The sequence below is a fragment of the Entelurus aequoreus genome, linkage group LG21 (genome assembly GCF_033978785.1).
Source record: "Entelurus aequoreus isolate RoL-2023_Sb linkage group LG21, RoL_Eaeq_v1.1, whole genome shotgun sequence".
In the NCBI taxonomy this organism is placed as follows: domain Eukaryota; kingdom Metazoa; phylum Chordata; class Actinopteri; order Syngnathiformes; family Syngnathidae; genus Entelurus; species Entelurus aequoreus.
In genome coordinates, this window is record NC_084751.1 from 26,010,738 (window position 1) to 26,031,911 (window position 21,174).

At 38.4% G+C, this 21,174-nt stretch overlaps 1 protein-coding gene across 8 annotated transcripts in view; it reads left to right on the plus strand.

The window, feature by feature from the left end:
- The window catches only part of LOC133638554 (probable E3 ubiquitin-protein ligase HERC1), a 122,101-nt gene that overhangs the window by 42,677 nt on the left and 58,250 nt on the right, over nucleotides 1-21,174 (plus strand). For 7 of the 8 annotated variants that reach the window (XM_062031291.1, XM_062031295.1, XM_062031294.1 and 4 more), the window contains 15 exons: nucleotides 3,978-4,202; nucleotides 4,273-4,425; nucleotides 8,438-8,570; nucleotides 8,731-8,934; nucleotides 9,406-9,621; nucleotides 9,691-9,864; nucleotides 9,954-10,068; nucleotides 10,219-10,336; nucleotides 11,215-11,407; nucleotides 12,721-13,024; nucleotides 16,819-16,846; nucleotides 16,924-16,969; nucleotides 17,120-17,349; nucleotides 18,631-18,828; nucleotides 18,976-19,096. In XM_062031291.1, the coding sequence (XP_061887275.1) occupies nucleotides 3,978-4,202; nucleotides 4,273-4,425; nucleotides 8,438-8,570; nucleotides 8,731-8,934; nucleotides 9,406-9,621; nucleotides 9,691-9,864; nucleotides 9,954-10,068; nucleotides 10,219-10,336; nucleotides 11,215-11,407; nucleotides 12,721-13,024; nucleotides 16,819-16,846; nucleotides 16,924-16,969; nucleotides 17,120-17,349; nucleotides 18,631-18,828; nucleotides 18,976-19,096 (2,458 nt within the window). The remainder of the gene's footprint in view (nucleotides 1-3,977; nucleotides 4,203-4,272; nucleotides 4,426-8,437; nucleotides 8,571-8,730; nucleotides 8,935-9,405; nucleotides 9,622-9,690; nucleotides 9,865-9,953; nucleotides 10,069-10,218; nucleotides 10,337-11,214; nucleotides 11,408-12,720; nucleotides 13,025-16,818; nucleotides 16,847-16,923; nucleotides 16,970-17,119; nucleotides 17,350-18,630; nucleotides 18,829-18,975; nucleotides 19,097-21,174) is intronic. The other variant, XM_062031298.1, reaches the window with a different exon arrangement.

The window sequence follows — 21,174 nt, forward strand, 5'->3', positions numbered from 1 at the left end:
ATATGTTACTTAATGCAATCAAATAACATTATTGGCATTAAATAAGACTGTGAACATATTAGAAAACTTCACTTTCAGTAGTAAGTCAGCAAACAAAGGCTCCTAATTTGGCTGCTGATGTATGCAGTAACATATTGTGTCATTTATCATTGTATTAGTTTGTCAAAATTATGAGTGACAAGCGGTAGAAAATTGATTATTAATCTATTTATTCATTTACTGTTAAAATCTGGTTATTTTGTGGTTTAACATGTTTCATCTACACTTCTTTTAAAATCTAAAGAAGCACGTATCCTTCTGCTGTTTGATACTTTTGGGTGATACCACAAATTTGGGTAGCGATTTGATACCAAGTCGTTACAGGGTTATACATTGGTCATATTTAAAGTCCTCGTGTGTCCAGTGACGTGTTCTATGAGTTTATAAACATAATAAAAAGGAAAAAAGACTTTGTGGTGATAAAAAGTCTCAATGTAATCATTGTCTATATTGACTTGGTCCGGCTCTTTTACTTGATATCGTTACTATCTATATATGTGTAGACTAGGGTTGTCCCGATACCAATATTTTAGTACCGGTACCAAAATGTATTTCGATACTTTTCGGTACTTTTCTAAATAAAGGCAACCCAAAAAAAATGGCATTATTAGCTTTATTTTAACAAAAAATCTTATGGTGCATTAAACATGTTTCTTATTGCATTCGAACAACAATTTTGTCCTTAAATAAAATAGTGAACATATTAGACCAGGGGTCACCAACCTTTTAGAAACCAAGAGCTACTTCTTGGGTACTGATTAATGCGAAGGGCTACCAGTTTGATACACACTTAAATAAATTGCCAGAAATAGCCAATTTGCTCAATTTACCTTTAACTCTATGTTATTATTAATAATTAATGATATTTATCTTTGTGGAAACACTGATCATCTTAATGATTTCTCACAATAAATATATATAGAAACAGATAAATATTAATATGCAACACTTTATTTTTATATTTTCTCTAAGTGCACATTTTTCAAATTGAACATTTTCAAATGATCACTTCTAAGACAGTCTTGTGAAATCACAATATCCCATTTTAACTATCTAGCCACTAACATTTTTTAACAAATCATGAATTACTTTGCACCATGTTTGTACAAATAATAACTCATGTAAAACACAAAAGTCAACTCTCAAATTTTTAAATAAATCATGTCACACTTTGAACTGGACACCAAATCTGTTATCTGTTTCTTTGTCAGTTAGTGAAGACCAAGTCTTTAAAATATTTTCTTGGATTTTCAAATTCTATTTGAGTTTTGTCTCTCTTAGAATTAAAAATGTCGAGCAAAGCGAGACCACCTTGCTAGTAAATAAATACAATTTAAAAAATAGAGGCAGCTCACTGGTAAGTGCTGCTATTTGAGCTATTTTTAGAACAGGCCAGCGGGCTACTCATCTGGTCCTTACGGGCTACCTGGTGCCCGCGGGCACCGCGTTGGTGACCCCTGTATTAGACAACTTGTCTTTTAGTAGTAAGTAAGTAAACAAAGGCCCCTAATTAGTCTGCTGACATATGCAGTACCATATTGTGTCATTTTTCATTCTATTATTTTGTCATAATTATGAGGGACAAGCTGTAAAAATTGATTATTAATCTACTTGTTCATTTACTTTTAATATCTGGTTATTTTCCGTTTCAACATGTTCTATCTACACTTCTGTTAAAATGTTATAATCACTTATTCTTCTGTTGTTTGGATACTTTACATTAGTATTGGATGACACCACAAATTTAGGTATCGATCCGCTCCCAAGTAGTTACAGGATCATACAATAGTCATATTCAAAGTCCTCATGTGTCCAGGGACGTATTTCCTGAGTTTATAAATATAATATGAATTTTTTTAAAAAGGAAAAAAGATTTTGTGACGATAAAAAATATCGATGTAATCATAGTAGTATCGACTAGATACGCTATTGTACTTGGTATCATTACAGTGGATGTTAGGTGTAGATCCACCAATGGCATTTGTTACATTCAGGGGTGCTAGCTTGCTGTTAGCGGTTAGCTATCATATACTCCTACGGTGTGTAGTGAAACATGTTTAGCTATTCCTCGTTCTGCAGGGATGATACTTGTAAGAAACGTACTTTATTTGTCGCCATGGAGACCAGGATTAGTGATTTAGAAGTAGCTAAAACACTGCCGACTGCGGATGGATGTTAGCTGCTAGCTAGCTAACCATGTCTTAAAGCACATCTTCCTGAGGGCGTTTCAGTGTTTATAGCTTCACCTTTATCTTTAGTTTTTAGGCCAAAATGCGTCCGTTCTCCCTTTTCTGTCTACACACTGTGTTTGCTTGTAAGTACTCTGTGATTGTGTGCTGCCGAACATGCTCCTCTGCTCGTAAAACCAGCAATGTCATGACGTGACGACCCGCGGTCATGCTCGTGAAAAAAAAAAGAAAAATGGGGAACCGGTACTTTTCAAACAAGAGTATAGTACCGTTTTTGATTAATTAGTAACGCGATACTATACCAGTAACGGTATACCGTACAACCGTAGTGTAGACTCACTCTTTTGTTTACATTCAGGAGTGGTATTTATTGAAACTTTATCTAAATAGGATAAGACAGATTTCCATTTGAAATTCTGCTCTAGCAAAGAGCAAGCATTTACATGTTACAGGTGTTGAAGTGTCATGATGATAATTTACCAACCAAAATTAGCACTATAGATGGCGCTTAACAGTTCACAAAGGCTCTTAACCTGCTGGGGTTAAATGTGTTGGAAAATACATTAATGTATGGGCAAACACTTTCCCAGCGTAAATCAACATGGAGAATTTCTGCAACTTGTGGACGATCGAGACAACAGATGACAGGACTACAGATATTAAGAAATACTTTGGTGGGGTTTCTTTCTGTAGTTATAATCAATTATTAATATAATTAAAACAGTACAGAATTTGACAACTGTTACATTCTTGTAGCTCTTTTGGGCTCACGTTTGCTTTTTTCTCTGTGTGGTACTTAAGTTCCAGTCCTGTGCCCTTATTTTATAGTATTTACTTCCCCAGCATCAAATTGTTGCTTCGCATTTCTTCACGTACACATTTTCGTGTTCCCGATAAGATTAAAGATTTAAAAAAATTTCTGTGTATTGTGCATTAACTGATGCACTCACCTTCTTTTGTTATTCCTCCATTCCTTTTTGTGAGTGGGTTTTCTATTCTTTTCTCCTCTCTGTGTGAGTGTGCCATTTGTACATATTAGATATTATTTTATTCACCATCTGCCTCCCGTCTCTGCATCCTTGGGGTCACACCGCTAAGCTGCATTCCAGCTCCTGACAACACAAACTCTGAGTATTTGTTTTTACTGCCATCTAGTGTCTACTTTTTAAGTCTATGTAGTATAAAATTTGTTAAACATCAATAGGTATGTTTAAAAAAAAAAAAAATTTAAATCCTGTGCTTTCTGAGGGTAAGTTCACACTTAACACATGAATAACAAATTCATAAAATCACAAGCTGATTCAAAGTTATTGAAGAATAATAAGCCTCAAAATGTTGCAAATTTCTGAAAAAGGTACGTAAATTCAAACATACACAGAACAACCACACACAAGCAGTATAATAACTTTCTGCCTATAAGTGCTAGTAACTTACGATAAAAATACTGCATAGTTGTCTTTGTCATGCAGTACGAGTCCAAGGTTCAGATACTGTTTTTTTATACAATAGGATGCAGTAGTGACTCTAAAAGTAGAACTGGCACTGTACTTCTATGCCACTCGTTATTTGTTTTGGCAAGTATCAATTGTTTTTAAATGAGTAAATGGACAGGGCTCGCAATGTGGCAAAAATCAGTGTTGCGAGCCGTGTGAACGACTGACTCAGAGTTGTGAGAAAAGCTTCTCTTCTCTACATAAATGTTCTCAGTCCCATTAGCACCTTCTTATTATCTTTGTGTGTGTTTCAAAGCGTCTGCAGTTAGACATGGTCCTCAGCAGCCTCCAGGACCAGAGTCATATTGCGTCCCTGTTGGGTTATAGCAATTTCGGGGAGGTGGTGAACCTCGGACCTCCACTGACACCTGCGCCGTCTGCCCGATCGACCTACTCTTCCTCCTCGTCTGAAGCGTATGATCCCTTTTACTTAGCAGAAGTGCTACTCAAAACGCTTCTGCTCAGCATCGGCTTTTACACGGTATGTACACACCATATCTGTCAGCTTCCTTCAGGTACTAGATTACTTGCTTGCAATGTTTTTTGTAAAGGAGCGATCTTTTGGAGAATTGGAGAAAAACAGCGACAAGCTGCTATCAAGTGAGAGTCAACGAGAGTCAGAGCCTCCTTCACACTTTCACCAGCTTCTCTCCGGACTCCACAAACACATGCTTGCCAATTGTTACATCCAATCCAGCCTTGAGGTACATACAATAGGCATCCATAAACACAAACGATATTGATTGTTTTTGCTTTCAAATAACCAATAAATACGTACTATAAAGCGCACTTGTGATTTGGGATTGTGCTGAAAAATTTTAATTTCTCGGGGATTAATAAAGTATTTCTGATTCTGATTTAAAACCTTTCGTTTTCTCAAAAATCGACAGTGCGCCTTATAACCCGGTGCGCCTAAAGTACGTATTAATTCTGGTTGTGCTTACCGACATCGAAGCAATTTTATTTAGTACATGGTGTAATGATAAGTTTGACCAGTAGATGGTAGTCACATATAAGAAATACATGTGGACTGCAGGTTGACGCCTGTTCAATAAATGACGCTAGCAAGTACAGGTTAGCAAGCAAACCCAAAACTTTGTTTCGTTGAGAATGTAGAACAGTACAAACAGCGCCCAAAAATCTGTCAAATGTTTTAGTACAGATTTGGTAAGCTACAAAGCTGCACAACTTGATGGATTGTCGGCGCATTACGGCTACCTTAGTCAGACGTACTGTGCTTCAACATACGGTTAATATGGTGTGTGTGTGTGTAAGGACCTCAAAATAGCACCTATTAGGAGACATTATGTGGTGTTTTGTTTCGACCTAGTATGCAAAGCAAACTTCTCTCGCGTATTGGTACCTACTGATGTGTATTTGGGATCTGCATAAGTCCCGAAAATGTGCAAGTTTGCCATTCTAGCCCGCACCGTAGTCATAGAAGCACCATAACTACCAGTACAACAAAGATGACGAGAAGACGCTGTCAAAGTGGAGCCACGTAAAAAAGACCGCCCACAAAACGGCACTTCCCGAAGAGACGGTCAGAAAGCAGCTTAAAAAATGTCTTTAAAACCTAATCAATGCAACAATTGGACCAAAGAACCACCATTACATATTGTGTAGACCACAATGATGTGTTTTAATTGTAGATTTTAAAAAATCATGATGTGACCCCTTTATAATCTGGTGCGCCTTTTGTATGTAAATGACCTGAATAGACGAGCTCATAGGCAAATGCACTTTATAATCTGGTGCGCCCTATGGTACGAAAAATACGTTTCTACTGTTGTCCCCTGTTTATTGTGGCTGATTGGTTCCAGGCCTGACTGTGGTAAATTAATTTCTGCAAAGTAGGATAATTAATGAATCAAATATTTTCATGTAGCATTAAAAACATTTTTTTACAAGAGAGATGTCATGGTATCAGACTGGGACATCAGCTGCCGAGCCCAGTTGACCTTTACCGCAACTGTGTCCCAGTGTTTACATGCTAAAGATTGTCCTCAAGTGAAAGATTCCTTCAAAACGGATGCATGCTGAGGGACTCACAATTACATTTCCATATTGAGGAGTTGCATGAATTCCAGGAGGCTGCATTTCTTGCCAGAACACTGCTTGTAAGATACTAATACTTACCACCATGGCAGAGAATAAATCAAGTTCTTTCCATGTAGCATTATCACCGGAGGATTAAAGGAAAAAGAATGGCTAAACATGTCATGAGCAGGACGACACAGGAAGTTAACCACTAAATCTATAATGTAATTGATTCAGATGCTGATACTATTGGTATGTAGTAAAGTATTAGTATACAAACAATACTAAAGTGATTAGATGGATATTTTTTATTTTCGTTGCTCTTATTACAAAATGTTTCTTTGGTTATTGTTTACAAGCTTAGGGATTAACAGTATGGATACAATAAGGCTGTGAGGTCAAACCGATTATTGATTAAAATGATAGCCAAAAGTAGTTTTTGCTTGAGTGTTTGTGCACTAGCCACTTTATGTTGTTAAAATGTTTGTAGCATTCAATATCTCAAATGCATTATATAATCTGATTTACAACAACACTAGCAAATCTTAAATTAAACAAGACCATCTTAATAAAATTGTGTAATTGGGTTTACTAGTTACTTGCTATAACACATTTTCAGTACTATAATCTATTGTCAATGTATCCAATCGATACTCGAAATCAGTTGTGATCGGATCCTAGGCCAACAATGTTGACCCTGACCCTAATTATGTTTTCATAAAACATAATTAAAGCCCTATATACATGACACAACACTGGGACAGCATGGCTCAGATGGTAGAGCTTGAGGGTTCATGGTTCGAATCCAAGAAGCAGCAGGTGTGTTAGTAGCATTAGCTTCAGTGACTGGCATGGGGGGGAGTCAGTTCTTCCCTCCGGGGGTCTCCTTTGTGCGTCTTCCTCCGTCTCTTCTTCTTTCTAATCACCGCCGTTGTGTCCTTGGGCAAAACACTCCACCCACCTTGCTCCCAGTGCTACTCATACTGGTGTATGAATGTGTATGAATGTTTTAATGCCGTAGGCGCAAATTGGTAGCCACGTTTTCGTCAGTCTAGCCCATGGCAGCTGTGGCTACAAATGTAACTTACCACCATTAAGGTGAATGTGGAGTGAGTGAATGTTGGGTTGTCAGTTCTGTCTGTAAAGTGCTTTGAGTGTCTAAAAAAGCGCTATATAAATCTAATCCATTATTATTATATTTCATTTCACCTAAAATATTAGCATTAAGTGTGTTCTACTGTTATCAGTACTCGCCGGTAGACCAGAGGAACCTCCAAGTGTGATTGTGACAATCATCGCCCGGTCACTAGGTGGAAATACTTGGTCACATTCTGGGTAATTCCTCTAAATTAGAACTGGGCTTAAAGTGCTGAAACCACAGGCTTAGGTCGTTCTGCACAAAGTTGGTCAACTTGACAGTCGCAAGCAGCAATTGCACAAAAACAAAAGCAGTCCCAGAGAAGCAACCAAAATCTGTAGTCATGTTGTTATGGTAGCTATCCAAATCGCTATTATTAGCTAACAACACTTACAGCTAATGGTATGTGCTAAAAGCAAGTGACAAGGTGGGATATATTGCTTAAAATATATAGGAAAGTTAGCGGCCGCTCGGCATCTGCATATACAGTAGGTTGCAAACAGTGACACGCAGGTACTGCTATGTCTTGCTGTTGTCTTTTGACAATGCTCTTGTCAAAGGCTCACTGATGTGGAGATGTGTTATTGATGAGGCAGGAGTTGAAAATTAAAAACTTGTTCTGCCACTAGTTGGTCAACTTGATTGTCGCGGTAAAGATAGCCGCTTGTGTTGTTGTTAGCAGTGTTCACCCTTAACTTGAAAACAAGTCCAGCTAAGTGAATACCTCTATCGAACGCCACAACATGATAATGTTAAATAAGACAAATAAGGCACTTCAATACATATGGGACAAACGTATGCAAGATATGCTGTAGAAAAAAGTATTTTTGTTGTTTTTTTTATAAATCTGTGATATGAAGCTGCAAGATTTGAAGCACAATGTGGCGAGGGACGACTGAACATAAATAGAATTTTTCTTAATTTTATCTTTATTACAAAAATACATTGCACATGTTGGACAGCTAAAATTAATAAAAAATGGTTGTATTTATTTAAAAAAATAAATAGTCCTCACATTCAAATCACAAGCCAACCTCCTACCCAACTCTGCTAAAACATCACTATCCGTGGGAACTTTGCTCCATTTATTTACAGTCAGTTTGACTGTGTTCCCTTTTGATATTTTTTTTTTGTTCAAAATGGTCTCCTCATGTTTACTTTTATAACTTCTCTGAACAGCAAACTAATAGTGCTTGCTCCTGATTATTGCTTAGTAGTTAAAAATCGAGTGACCACATGCTCATTAAATCAAGCTTTACACAATGGAGAACTCCCTCTATTGATCAGCCAGTTATAGTCTACAGTAGGGACATTATTCATATGGCCCGATCCCTGGGTGGATTTCCCGTGATCGGGTGGAGGGGAGAATTGCCACAAAACACATTTTAAGATATTCAACACTTTATCCCCTCCAATTTGTCACGTTTCATGTGTCAGGTAAACCATGACAAATAGGGCCAAATTAATCCCCTTCCTACTGTACATCACAACATCACAATTAACTTGGGAGATCACACATGCTTCTCGCTCCTGTGTAGGATGACAGCAGTGTCAAACTACTTCGTGAGCATCTTCACTTGATGCTTTCCTGCGCCGGAGAGACACTCCGGAGATCCACCACACTGCTAAGAGAGAGTTCCACAGACAAACAAATGATGAAGAAGCTGCACAGTAAGAACAAGGGCTGATACTTATAGTCTACAAATAATATTTTGGTATTAACCCCTCCCTTCGCTTCATTGATTTTGCAGGTGACATCATGTTTAAGCCTTGGTGGAGATCTGTTTTTGTCAGTTATCAGTCTCTCTTCTTCCTCTTCTTTCTTGTCCAGTGGTGTTGTACAACTCCTTGGCAGGCAGCCTTCTCTGTCAAGTCATGTATTCCTTGCTCCTGCTGCCCCTGAGCATGCTTCAACCTCTCCTGGACCATTTGCTGGACTTGTTGGAGGACCTGGACAATTTCAGCAGGTTGTTGCCAGAGACGGGCCTGTTGGAGGACCAGGAGCTCGGGATGGAGGCTCAGAAACTGTGCTCAGGTCAGTGGAGTTCAATTATTGCATGTATCCTGGATTTAATTTTAAAGTATCTCACAGGATAGGACACAATCATGACCTCATAATTGAGTACACATTTGTTGCTATATGATTGTGTTTTTATCTATTTTTATTGTCAATTTGTTATTATGTTGAGGGACAATAGGACAATGTGATAAGGCAATCCTGTCCTATCCTCCTAAACTATATGCAAGTGAAATAATACAGTAAATATTACATTATATGTAATATTATATCATATTGTATATAATTTTTTGGGTGCATGTTTGCAATTTGATGAAGGTAGCATCACTTTGTTTTTCAAATCCACAGTAAACACCATTCATCTATGCATTTATTCAATGTGTGGCGTTTATTTTCCTAATGTACCCCGATGAATTGGAGCATGGCGTCTATTAGTCCATTCCTAAAGCAATACGGTGCAATGTTACCTAGAATAGGTTTATCTCCTAGATAAAAACAAGCATCAGGAGAAGGATGAAGAGGAGGAGGAAGAGTGCATGTGGCTTTGGCTGCTGGACTTGGAGCGCTCAGTAGCATTGGCAGTTGGCCGCTGCCTCGGCGGTATGATGCAAGGCCTGCCGCCTTCCCCTCAGGAGAGAAGCTCAGAGTTCTGGCTATCAAATGTGCTCCTCCGGAATGGCCTCGAAATGGATTATGAAGAGCTGGGTAGGGAAAATACAGTTGATTTATTTTAAAACATGATGCTTCACGGTGCATACAATGTCCCTCCTTTAGACACCAGCATGGCGTGGCTCACTGAGGCCGTGATACTGGGCGGCTGCGATTCAAGGCTGGCGGAGCTGAGCCTCAACCAGGAGACGCTGACCTTACTTGAGGTGGCACTTGGGTATTCCAGAGGGGCCGCCGGCTGCCTGCTGCAAAACATGGAGGAGTACGCTCTCAGCAGAGGCATGTCTTTTAGTCTTCAGGCATGTGTAAGATTCTCAGTGATGAGATTTTGTGGCAATGAAGCCGTAATTGTGTTGTTCTGAGAACAGAGTGGGAGAGTGGAGAATCTCCGGGCGACTCTTTGCTGGAAGCTGTCTGTCGATGCAGTTTGGCAGCACTTCTGAAGCACACCGGAATGCAGGACAAAGTCTGTTGGCAGGACAGGTCGGTCACACAATGTCCTCATGGACCTATTCTTGGTCATTAGGCAGAAATGGTGTACCTAGTGTTGTGTCTGGACAGTGTATATTGATATGTTTATTACAAACCAAGAGTTTCTCATGATCTACTGTCTGTGTTCTCTACCTGAGACAGATATGAACACTGTGAGATGCTGTTGGAGGTCTTTGAAACCGTCTATAAAGTTCGAATGTCTCTTTTGGCCTATAAAAACTCCCCCAGGACCTCGCAGGTGCATGCTGCTGCCGAGCAGGTACCATCACTTAAAACTACCGCATATAAACCAAGGTCCCCAAGGCATTCAAAGCTGTTTTTCACTCCCACACCAGAGACCAAGATATCTACCTGCATGTTTAATGTTGTTGTTTTTGAATTTGTCTTTAAAAGGAGGGGTCGTCTTCTAGTCCGTGTGTTTGATATCCGGGTCAATACTAGGATGCTCTGATCAATGTTTAATGCTGCCGATACACCGATCACATGTCTGTAAATGTTTTTATTTCATTTATGGTGAGTGCTATTGACCGTGTAACAATATCAACACAATATTTAAACTAGTTCTTTAATTTTCTTTTAATACATGCAATTGTTAGACCAAACCAAAGTCCATAGTACGCAATAACTAAAAAGCATAAACTACTATCTACTACTCTTTTCAACTAATTTAAACCGTTTGTAAACATAAACAACAATGACAATTCTGTGGAAAAAAAATCTAGTCCTTCTAAATAAATCACCTATTTCATGCGTTGTTTCAAGCGAGGTTAGCGATGGCTTGCTCTTACTCTGTGTGAAACATGTTTAGCCTCGTCCTCCAGTGATAAGATTACATGATAATGATATTTAATACTAAGAAATGCAGTTTATTTGTTGCAATAGGAGTGACTGTTATTAGTTACTTAGGGCAGCGTCTCCACACGAATGTAGACACATAATTAGCTTGCAACCATCTTTATCAGTCGAGTACACAAAAATGTATTAAGTATCAACCAGAGGTGATCAGTATTGAAAGGCATTATTTTTCTCGAAAGTCATTCGATACTAATTGGTGGTCGATCGTTTGGTACACACCTAGTCAAAAAAAATTCATACATGCCAGTGACTTTGTTTTTGATCAACATTTAATGCTTTCAGACCTCCCAGAGTCCAGAGGCAGACAGGAGAGAGCAGGAGCCTGATGCTCCGGTGGCAAAAGATAACCAGCGGCAATGCGTAGGTCAATGCAGCCGGGAGGTGCAGGTGCCGCCAGCCCAAGATGCAAACCACAACCAGGACCAAGACCAATCAGTGGAGGAAACATTTAGTAGCACTCGAATGGATCTTACAGGTTAGAGACACAACCAGATCTCAAATCATATTTGGGAACTTTTACCTTTTGCAATAAATCGGTACTAAGGTTCGATAATGAACTATGGGAGGGTCGTGTTGGTTCCCCAGAGCTCTCAGGATTGGTACAAGCCTCGGTACTTGGGGTAGTATCCTTAAACAGCTAATTTATTTACTCTTTTCAGTGTTACCCACAGATTTGTGGTTTTGGGGCATACATAGTGTCGTCAGTATCAATATGACTTTGTCATACAATTTGCATAATTGACTATGACGCACTTTGTTTAAAAGGCTAAAAAAATGTTATATAGCCATCCCTCATCCCACCACGCTTCAAATATTGCGGTTCTACCATATCGCAGGTTCTTAAAATAATTTTAAGCATATTCTACAACATTTTTTATTAAGCATTGGTTTAACCACCAGAGGAAACCAAACCAATCAGATCACACTGTTTTGTATCGTGGCCACTGATTGGCTCAGCCTCAGGCTGCATTACTATGTTCAAGTGTTATGGTGACTCGAGGGTGTTATTTCATGTCTAGAGGGCTCTCATAATGTTGAAAAATGTATTTAGAAGGTAGTAAACAGTTTTTTTTATGCTCTCGCATTGAAAATATTTGATTTATAATTAATGATTACCACTTTGTTTCATTCATTTATCGTGGTCATGTCTGGAACCAATTAACAGCGATAAAGGAACCAATTAACAGCGATAAAGGAATGAAAGACAAATCTGTAATTAGTTATTTTATATCAACATATCTTTTTCTTACATTACAGTTTTACTGTATTTTTCAATTCATGCTGCCTATTTTATTATCAATCAATCAATCAATCAATCAATGTTTATTTTTATAGCCCTAAATCACAAGTGTCTCAAAGGGCTGTACAAGCCACAACGACATCCTCGGTACAGAGCCCACATATTACTAAATTGTAATACCGGCTGCACTTTATACACCGCTGGTTTATTTACATTTATTATTCTGCCCTCCCTGAATGTTGGAATTTAGTTCGGCAGATATGTAAACAGTCCTTTGAGTTAGAGATGAAAAACTTCTAACTTGAGGTTGTTTATTGATAGTATCTGCAATGAAGTTACTTTAAAACTAAGCACACAAATTAAACATTACTATACACATGAAGTGCACATACATGTAAGAATCATGATAAATCAACAATATAGTTTGTTGTAAACTGAAAAAAGCAATACAAGTGTACAAGATAAAGTACGGCTTTTAGGTCCGCATACAAAATAACACTCCCATAGAAATGCAAATGCATAAATACAACATTCCTTTCCTCCTGCAGAAGTCCTAGAGTCCTTCATGGCGACCCGTGAGGCGATGCAGGTCCAGCCGAACATCACTATTTACGAGTCCTTCGGCACTTCCTCCCTGCCTGACACAGTGGAGATCCCTGTGAGCTCGTGTGTGGAGCTGGATCCCAAGCAGCAGTGGGACATCGCAAGAGAATTTGTGGAGGAAAGTTTGCCTTTCCCAGCCGCCTGTCGTCTGCTTGTATCCCGCTGCCTCTTCCTGCTTCTGGCAGTTCGGCCGTCCTGGGTGGAGCCTGGTGGCAGGGAGGAAAGTCAGCCTGCAAACACCGGCGCGAGGTAAAGTAAAGTCAAGTCCATTTTTTGTATGTAATTCACAAGAAAGGACAGGCACTTTAGGCGTGAAGCAAACCTGAAGAAAGCTAATCGAACCCCACATGAGCGACGAAGGAAAGGACGACGTCCCTTTTTATTTTTTACTTTAATTATGATTTGGAATGCATGAGAAAAGTAGAAACAAACATATCAGCAACAGGGGAAATGTTGGATTAGCGGTAAGGATCTGCTCAGTCAGCATTAATAACACGGCTGAGTTCATTGTAAACAACATTACAACAAATGTAACACACATGAGTTTCATACCATCAGCTGAGCAGCACAGGCAACATTATAAAGCGAATGCAGATGTAGATAAAGCAGCTGGATGCTGACCACATACTTTAAAGTACCAGTATAATGTGAAAAACAAGTTGACTTAATATGTATATATTTACCGTATTCTTCGGAGTATAAGTCGCTCCGGAGTATAAGTCACACCGGCCGAAAATGCATAATAAAGAAGGAAAAAAACATATATAAGTCGCACTGGAGTATAAGTCGCATTTTTTGGGGAAAGTTATTTGATAAAACCCAACACCAAGAATAGACATTTGAAAGGCAATTTAAAATAAATAAAGAATAGTGAACAACAGGCTGAATAAGTGTACGTTATATGACGCATAAATAACCAACTGAGAACGTGCCTGGTATGTTAATGTAACATATTATGGTAAGAGTCATTCAAATAACTATAACATATAGAACATGCTATACGTTTACCAAACAATCTGTCACTCCTAATCGCTAAATCCAATGAAATCTTGTACGTCTAGTCTCTTACGTGGATGAGCTAAATAATATTATTTGATATTTTACGGTAATGTGTTAATAATTTCACACATAAGTCGCTCCTGAGTATAAGTCGCACCCCCGGCCAAACTATGAAAAAAACTGCGACTTATAGTCCGAAAAATACGGTAATTGTATCCATTAAACCAGGGGGTTCTTAACCTTTTTGACCTTAGGGCACAACTTTTCCACTACAAAGGGACCAGTGGCCCTCTCAAATATTAACATTAAATTAGTAATGGTACTCTTGATTTTGATCATATTCAAAATAATATCTAACCTACATACAGTTTAACAGGTTCCGGTATATCTTGTCAAATAACATGAAGCCCTGTGTTAATCAGACAAATAATGTGAAACCCTGTGTTAATCCAAAAGATTATTATCAAGGTTTAGACCAGGCTGATTACAAAAACAAATACTAATCAAATATACTGCAAAAGAAGGGACTCATAAAAACTAATGACAAATACATGTATATACATTTATGCAGTGCTAAAATAGATAAATAAAATTAGTAATAAATGATAACAAATATGTTTCTTAAATAAACTGTTAAAGTGCAAATAAAATTACAGCCTAATCACTTTAGTTATATTTTTTGCACTAAGACATTTCTCTATGATTTTAGCGCCAGACTTCTTCTGTTTGATTGATATTGTCATTATTGCCACAAGTGGTGGAAACGTGTATTACAACTGAGGACTGCTGCGGCCCATGCAGACCACAGCTGAGAAACTGATATTTTTTTACGGTCCTAAAGGGGGCGCTCGCAGCCCAACAATGTGCACCGCCGGCCCTATGGTTAAGAAACACTGCATGCAGCATTAAACTATATCCAATTGTATTTACCATCCGCAAATATGTGAAAATACTGTCTAAATATTACAAAATGCTACAAATTCAGTCATTCAGCCACCTTGAATATTCCGCTCCAAATGTTTTGGCAATTTTCGTAAATTCGAGGTCGGATGACATCACGAGAGGAATGCTTCTGCACTCTGACCATATCAGCAGATCAGTCATACTGTAAATACGCAAAAATTGTCAACAGATGTGATGTTTATCATTCGCAATCCTTTTTAAAAGAAGAACAAGCTTGGCTTTTTTTAGGCATTCGGAATCGTAAATAAACAGCTAACAATTGAGTCAAAAGATCGGGGGTCCTCTATTGCGCCCTTAAAACCCTCCAAAAAACATCCAGGAACAGCCGACTATACTCAATTTACATGTCGTCACCTAAAAATTTACCAAATATGAGCAATATTTTTATTATAAGCGCTAGCGCTGACAAACTATTTTAGCGGCGCATTGATAGCAGTGAGCTAACTATCTTACGCTGCTATTGTTGACACACTGAGCCAGAGGCTGCGTCTGCTTTGTCTCAAACCTGCAAAAAGTTAATTTTAGAATATAATTCATGCAATTCTCACCCTGTAGTAGACAAATGTGGCCTTGGTCTAGGCTGGTCGACTTTGACATCCCCCGAGATGGTGAAAAAGACCATTTTGCGTAAAAACTTTGTTAACCCTTCGTGACGATTGTTATTTATTTTTCAATTTAACGGGATTATAAATAAATAATAAGTGATAAATGGGTTATACTTGTATAGCGCTTTTCTACCTTCAAGGTACTCAAAGCGCTTTGACAGTATTTCCACATTTACCCATTCACACACACATTCACACACTGATGGCGGGAGCTGCCATGCAAGGCGCTAACCAGCAGCCATCAGAGGCAAAGGGTGAAGTGTCTTGCCCAAGTACACAACGGACGTGACTAGGAAGGTAGAAGGTGGGAATTGAACCCCAGTAACCAGCAACACTCCGATTGCTGGCACAGCCACTCTACCAACTTCGCCACGCCGTCCCTATTATGTCGGTCGGCATCCCAGCAAGTGTTTGTTTTATTATGGTTTATAATGGTTAGTTTCTATGTTTAGCACCTAGTAATGCTGCTGATGTTATAGTGTTTCAATAAAACTACATCCGTTCTAAAATGTATTGCTCATCCTCTTTGTGTTGGGTTCAAAAATCTAAGGTTCTGAATCATAATTTTTCTGAAAGTAATCGTTGTTGGTTCCCCCAAAGTCTGCTTGATTAGCATTGATGTTGATGTGGAACAGATCTCTGGTTCCTACCTCTGCGTCACGGATAACGTGACAGACTTCCTCATTATCTTCTCAAAATGGCTCGGGAGTCTTTGTGAGATTAATACTATTTTGATTTTATCTATTTGCTGGCAAACTTTGTAGGTCTTTTGGTGTCATAAATGATATATATGATAGCATAGAGGCAACTTGTTTTTCCATTTTACTGGTACTTTAAAGGGTACATTTGATTGTTTTAATCTACATTTAAAAGACGTAATTGTGGTCTAGATAATATGTACAGTATTGGATACTTTAAAGGGTATTGGATACTTTAAAGGGTACATTTGATTGTTTTAATCTACATTTAAAAGACGTAATTGTGGTCTAGATAATATGTACAGTATTGGATATACTTACGTGTAAATTTTGACAACATTTTTCTCCACAGTCACATTCATAACCCATTCTGAGTCCGTCTGCAAGATGTTCCCTTTAGATTGAAAATGAAACAACACACCCTGTCCAAAAGTATCACAATACATCTTCTTAAAATGTACACTGTTTAATATAACATCAGTGCTATTTATTTCTGAAAACTGTTGAAAATAAACTTCCTAAACATTATGTAGAGTCACAACGTTAGGTACACCTGCCCACTCTCCGGTGGTGTGCTTTGATATTCTTTAAAACTGGTAGTCAACATTTGATTAACATTTTCTAAGCCAGAAAAGACAAATATTATTACAGGTTACCTTTAAATGCAATTATTGGCATTTTGGGTCGTTTCTAAAAATAAAAAATAAATTTAATTCTGGAACCATAAAAAAAGAGGAAATGTTTCATAATCTTAATTTCTTCTTTGTTGAAATTTCAGGAGGGAGTCTTTTCGTGGCAGAAAACAGGTGAATCTTCTTTACGTAACTTCAAAATTGTTGTTTCACTCCTCTTATTCTGATATATACAAATATGTTGCATTCAGTCTGACCAATCCAAGAACTCCTTGGAATCATACAAGAATAAAATGGGTAAGAAAGCTTGTTATCGCCCCGAAACAGGTTGAGTTAAATCTGTTTTACTATTTTTGGTCAACTTCAACAGCATTGTTGTTGTTTTTCTTAAACAGTCAGTGAATAATGTGAATTTACAGTAGGCTAAAATCATCTTTGATCTTCCAGCCTTACCGCTGTGCTCCTTGGACATCATGAAAGACGCTTGGGATCGACTGCGTCAGTGCATCAGTCCGACTGCCCCCACGGCTCAATTTGGAAGCGACACCCAACTGATCCTGAACCAGGCCCTGCACTTTGTGTGCGGGAGCATGTTCCAGTCGCCAACCCACACTTGTGGCGAGGCAGATCCCAAGGCTATCACCTTTGCCATCCTGCAGCAGCAAAACAGAGCCGAGGTACATCACAGCCAGTTTAGTCCACGTTTTTTGTAAAGCTATTTCTTGCCAGTTTTAAGCTGGTTCAAGTCATATCTACAAGATAGGAACTATTTTGTTTCCATTGGTGACTTTGTATCAGAACCAACCAACGTAACGTGTGGAGTCCCCCAAGGTTCAATCTTGGGGCCGACTTTATTTAACATCTATATGCTCCCACTAGAACAAATCATGCAAAATAATAACATTGACCATCATTGCTATGCCGATGACACCCAAATCTATGTAGCGCTATCACCAAATGACTATCGCCCCATAGATCTTCTGTGCCAGTGCATTGAGCAAGTCAAACACTGGATGTGCCAAAATTTCCTACAACTAAATGAAGATAAAACTGAGATAATTGTTTTTGGTGCTAAAAAAGAAAGGTTTAAAGTCATCCAACACCTTCAATCACTGTCCCTGAAAACCTCAAATAAAGCCAGAAATCTTGGGGTTATTTTAGATTCTGATTTACATTTCGACAGTCACATCAAATCAGTAACAAAATCGGCCTACTATCACCTCAAAAATGTAAAAAGACTTAGAGGGCTCATGTCAGCTCAAGACTTAGAAAAACTTGTACATGCCTTTATTACCAGTAGGCTAGACTATTGTAATGGTCTCCTTGCAGGTCTTCCCAAAAAAACTGTCAGGCAGCTACAGCTTGTTCAGAACGCTGCTGCTAGAGTTCTAACAAAGACCAAAAAATGTGAGCACATTACACCAATTCTTAAATCCTTACATTGGCTCCCTGTACATCAGAGAATAGATTTCAAAATCCTCCTGCTCACATATAAATCACTACATGGTCTAGGGCCCAAGTATATCACTGATATGCTCCCACTATATACGCCCTCTAGATCACTAAGATCTTCTGAGACCAATCTGTTAGCGGTTCCAAGAGTAAACTCAAATCAAGGGAGATCATCATTCAGTCACTATGCAACACATAGCTGGAATAAACTTCCTGAAGATGTCAGACTCTCCCCAACTCTCACTACTTTTAAAACTAGACTGAAGACTTTTATGTTCACCTTAGCTTTCAGCTAAATCTTTTAATCTTTTAACTTTTAACGTCTGCACTGTTTTTATTTTTATTGTCTGCATTTTAATTTTGCTTTTATTTTCTTTCATTTCACTTTGTTGTCTGTGAAGCACTTTGAGTCTGCCTTGTGTATGAAAAGCGCTATACAAATAAAGTTGCCTTGCCTTGCCTTGCCATTAATAAGGTGGTCATATTGTCTCTTTTTGCTTTCTCAGATGCGTCTGGAGGCCTTTTATCAGATGTCGTCCTTCCTGTCCAAGATGGAAGACAAGAGCTGCAGTATCAGCACTTCTTCTCAACTTCCTGCATTATTGCACTCCGTGCAGCTCCAGTTCCTGTCTGGGTGCTTCGCTTTGGGGACGCAAATCATCGGCTCCCCCCCGGGGGCTCATTATGAGATGCAGCATTACACGGTATACTTGTATTCAACACGCTATCACAATTCTGTTCGCCCATCGGTATGGAATATTTGATACAGGACAGATGGATGGAGGAAGAGTTGCATAGTATTGTTGATTAGTGTTTTCTTCACTGATGTTTATGTTTTAATCTCTATGCAGGCTGGTACACATTCAGCTTCTATAACCCTGCAAAGAGAGTTGCGTTCGGCAGCGCATGCTTTCTACCAGCAGGTGGTTCACATCCTCAGGCAAAGGGTACTGCTGGAAAGAAAACAGCCAGGTTTGTTTTGAATTTTTCCTCAAATAGTTGCCTCCGCTCTAATAAATGGCGTACCTCAACCTTTGACTAAATAACTTACAGGTTTACGATGTAATTCAAAGACTATAAAAATGGGACCCATTACCTCCCTGCTTGGCACTCAGCATCAAGGGTTGGAATTGGGGGTTAAATCACCAAAAATGATTCCCGGGCGCGGCCACCGCTGCTGCCCACTGCTCCCCTCACCTCCCAGGGGGTGATCAAGAGTGATGGGTCAAATGCAGAGAATAATTTTGCCACACCTAGTGTGTGTGTGTGACAATCATTGGTACTTTAACATTAACTTTTTAATTACTGTATAGACACAGATATAAGATTGCCAGGATTATAGGACACAGTTCTTTTTCAAGACAATAAAATAAGATAGAAATAAATATATTACAATAACAAAAAGAGGACATATTTCATTGAGTGCTTCATTGATCATCTTCATCATTATCTTAAAATTAACCCCATAGTTCCTCCTATGCTGTTTAAAAACTTGCACAAACTTTGGGACACTTTGGTGTTGCCAGGTAACTGGTGTCTGTAAATGACATGAAGAAAGCTCTGATTCGCTTGCGGAGAAGTTGTTTGGGGCCACCTGTTGGTTTGCATGTACTGTATAAATTTTGAGACCCCAAATATATGATGACTCATCTTTTTCTTAGCCAGAAAAGACAAATATTATTACAGTTTACCAATATGGCAATTTGTACCATGACTGATACCACCATTTGCTATTATTGTACTTGCAGTACTGTAGTAAATATAGTATTTTTATAATACTGCCTAATTCTTACATTACAGTAGTACCTCAACGTACGTGCTTAATTGGTCCTGTGACAGAGCTCTCAATTCAAAACACGGGTGTCTTAAATCAACATCTCCAATTGACATTAAAAGAAATCAATTCAATTGGAGCTTCAACCCCCCAAAACAGCACATTTTAAACATGTAACATGCCCTTGAAAAAGAAAAAAAACTTTTACATAAGAAATATTGTATGAAAAAACACAATCTAATGTAGTACAAACAACTACAGTAGTTTTATTAGGAAAAGTAATAATGTACAGCACTTACATTGAAGAGCGGTATCGCCTTCCAGCTACTTCTCCATCAAACACATAATCAGCAGGTTTTCCATATTTTTATAGATAAATGTCAGGCGTTTGGATATTAACATCATTGGCTGGAGTTATCGACTCATTCTGCTTAAGTATGGTGCAGACTTGCAGCGATAGCTCCAACTGCTTCACCAAGTTAACGACACGTTCTGTCGTGTTTTCTTGTTTTAATTCAATGTATATCATCCACTTTTTCTCAGCACTGTCCTTCATGCCTGCTTTATTCATTTTTCATGGTTGGAAAACAAAGTCATGTTGATCTCTAGTTAAAAGATATTGCTAGCGAGTAAAACCAGGTGTTTTGGGTGGATCTTTCATGGCTCACTGGGACATTCGCTACACCAACCAATGACAGGGATGCTTATAACTCAATCTTTTGCTCTCAAATTAAAACATAACAATTAGCCACTAGACAGCTCTTATCTCAAAACATTCTTGAGTGAGGGTACTCTTGATAAAGTTGTAATATTGTGAGACAATATAAAATAAATGTATATGAAATGTGATAAGTCATATTATTCTAATTAATAGAACCTTTATTTAACCAGATAAGAAACCCATTGAGATCAAGATCTCTTTCACAAGGGTGACCTGGCCAAGAGGTCAACAGCACATGTCATAGAGTAGTTTCAAAAAAGTAATACGTTAAGACATACATTTTAAAAGGCATAAAAGAGAACTGTAAAACAATAACGATTTACACCTTTTAAAAACACAGGCACTGTGCAAACGTCCCTCACTGTCTGTCCCTCAGGATAGAACGGAGGAAGGCTCCAAATGGAAGTAGTTCAGATAGTTTCAGTTTCGTCTGCTATGCATTCCATGCCAGAGGGGCGGCAATGCCAAACGCTCTTTTGCCAAATTCAGTCTGTACATGGGGAATAAATAATTAATAAATACTAAAAGAGTTAAATATTTAACAATATTTTTAAA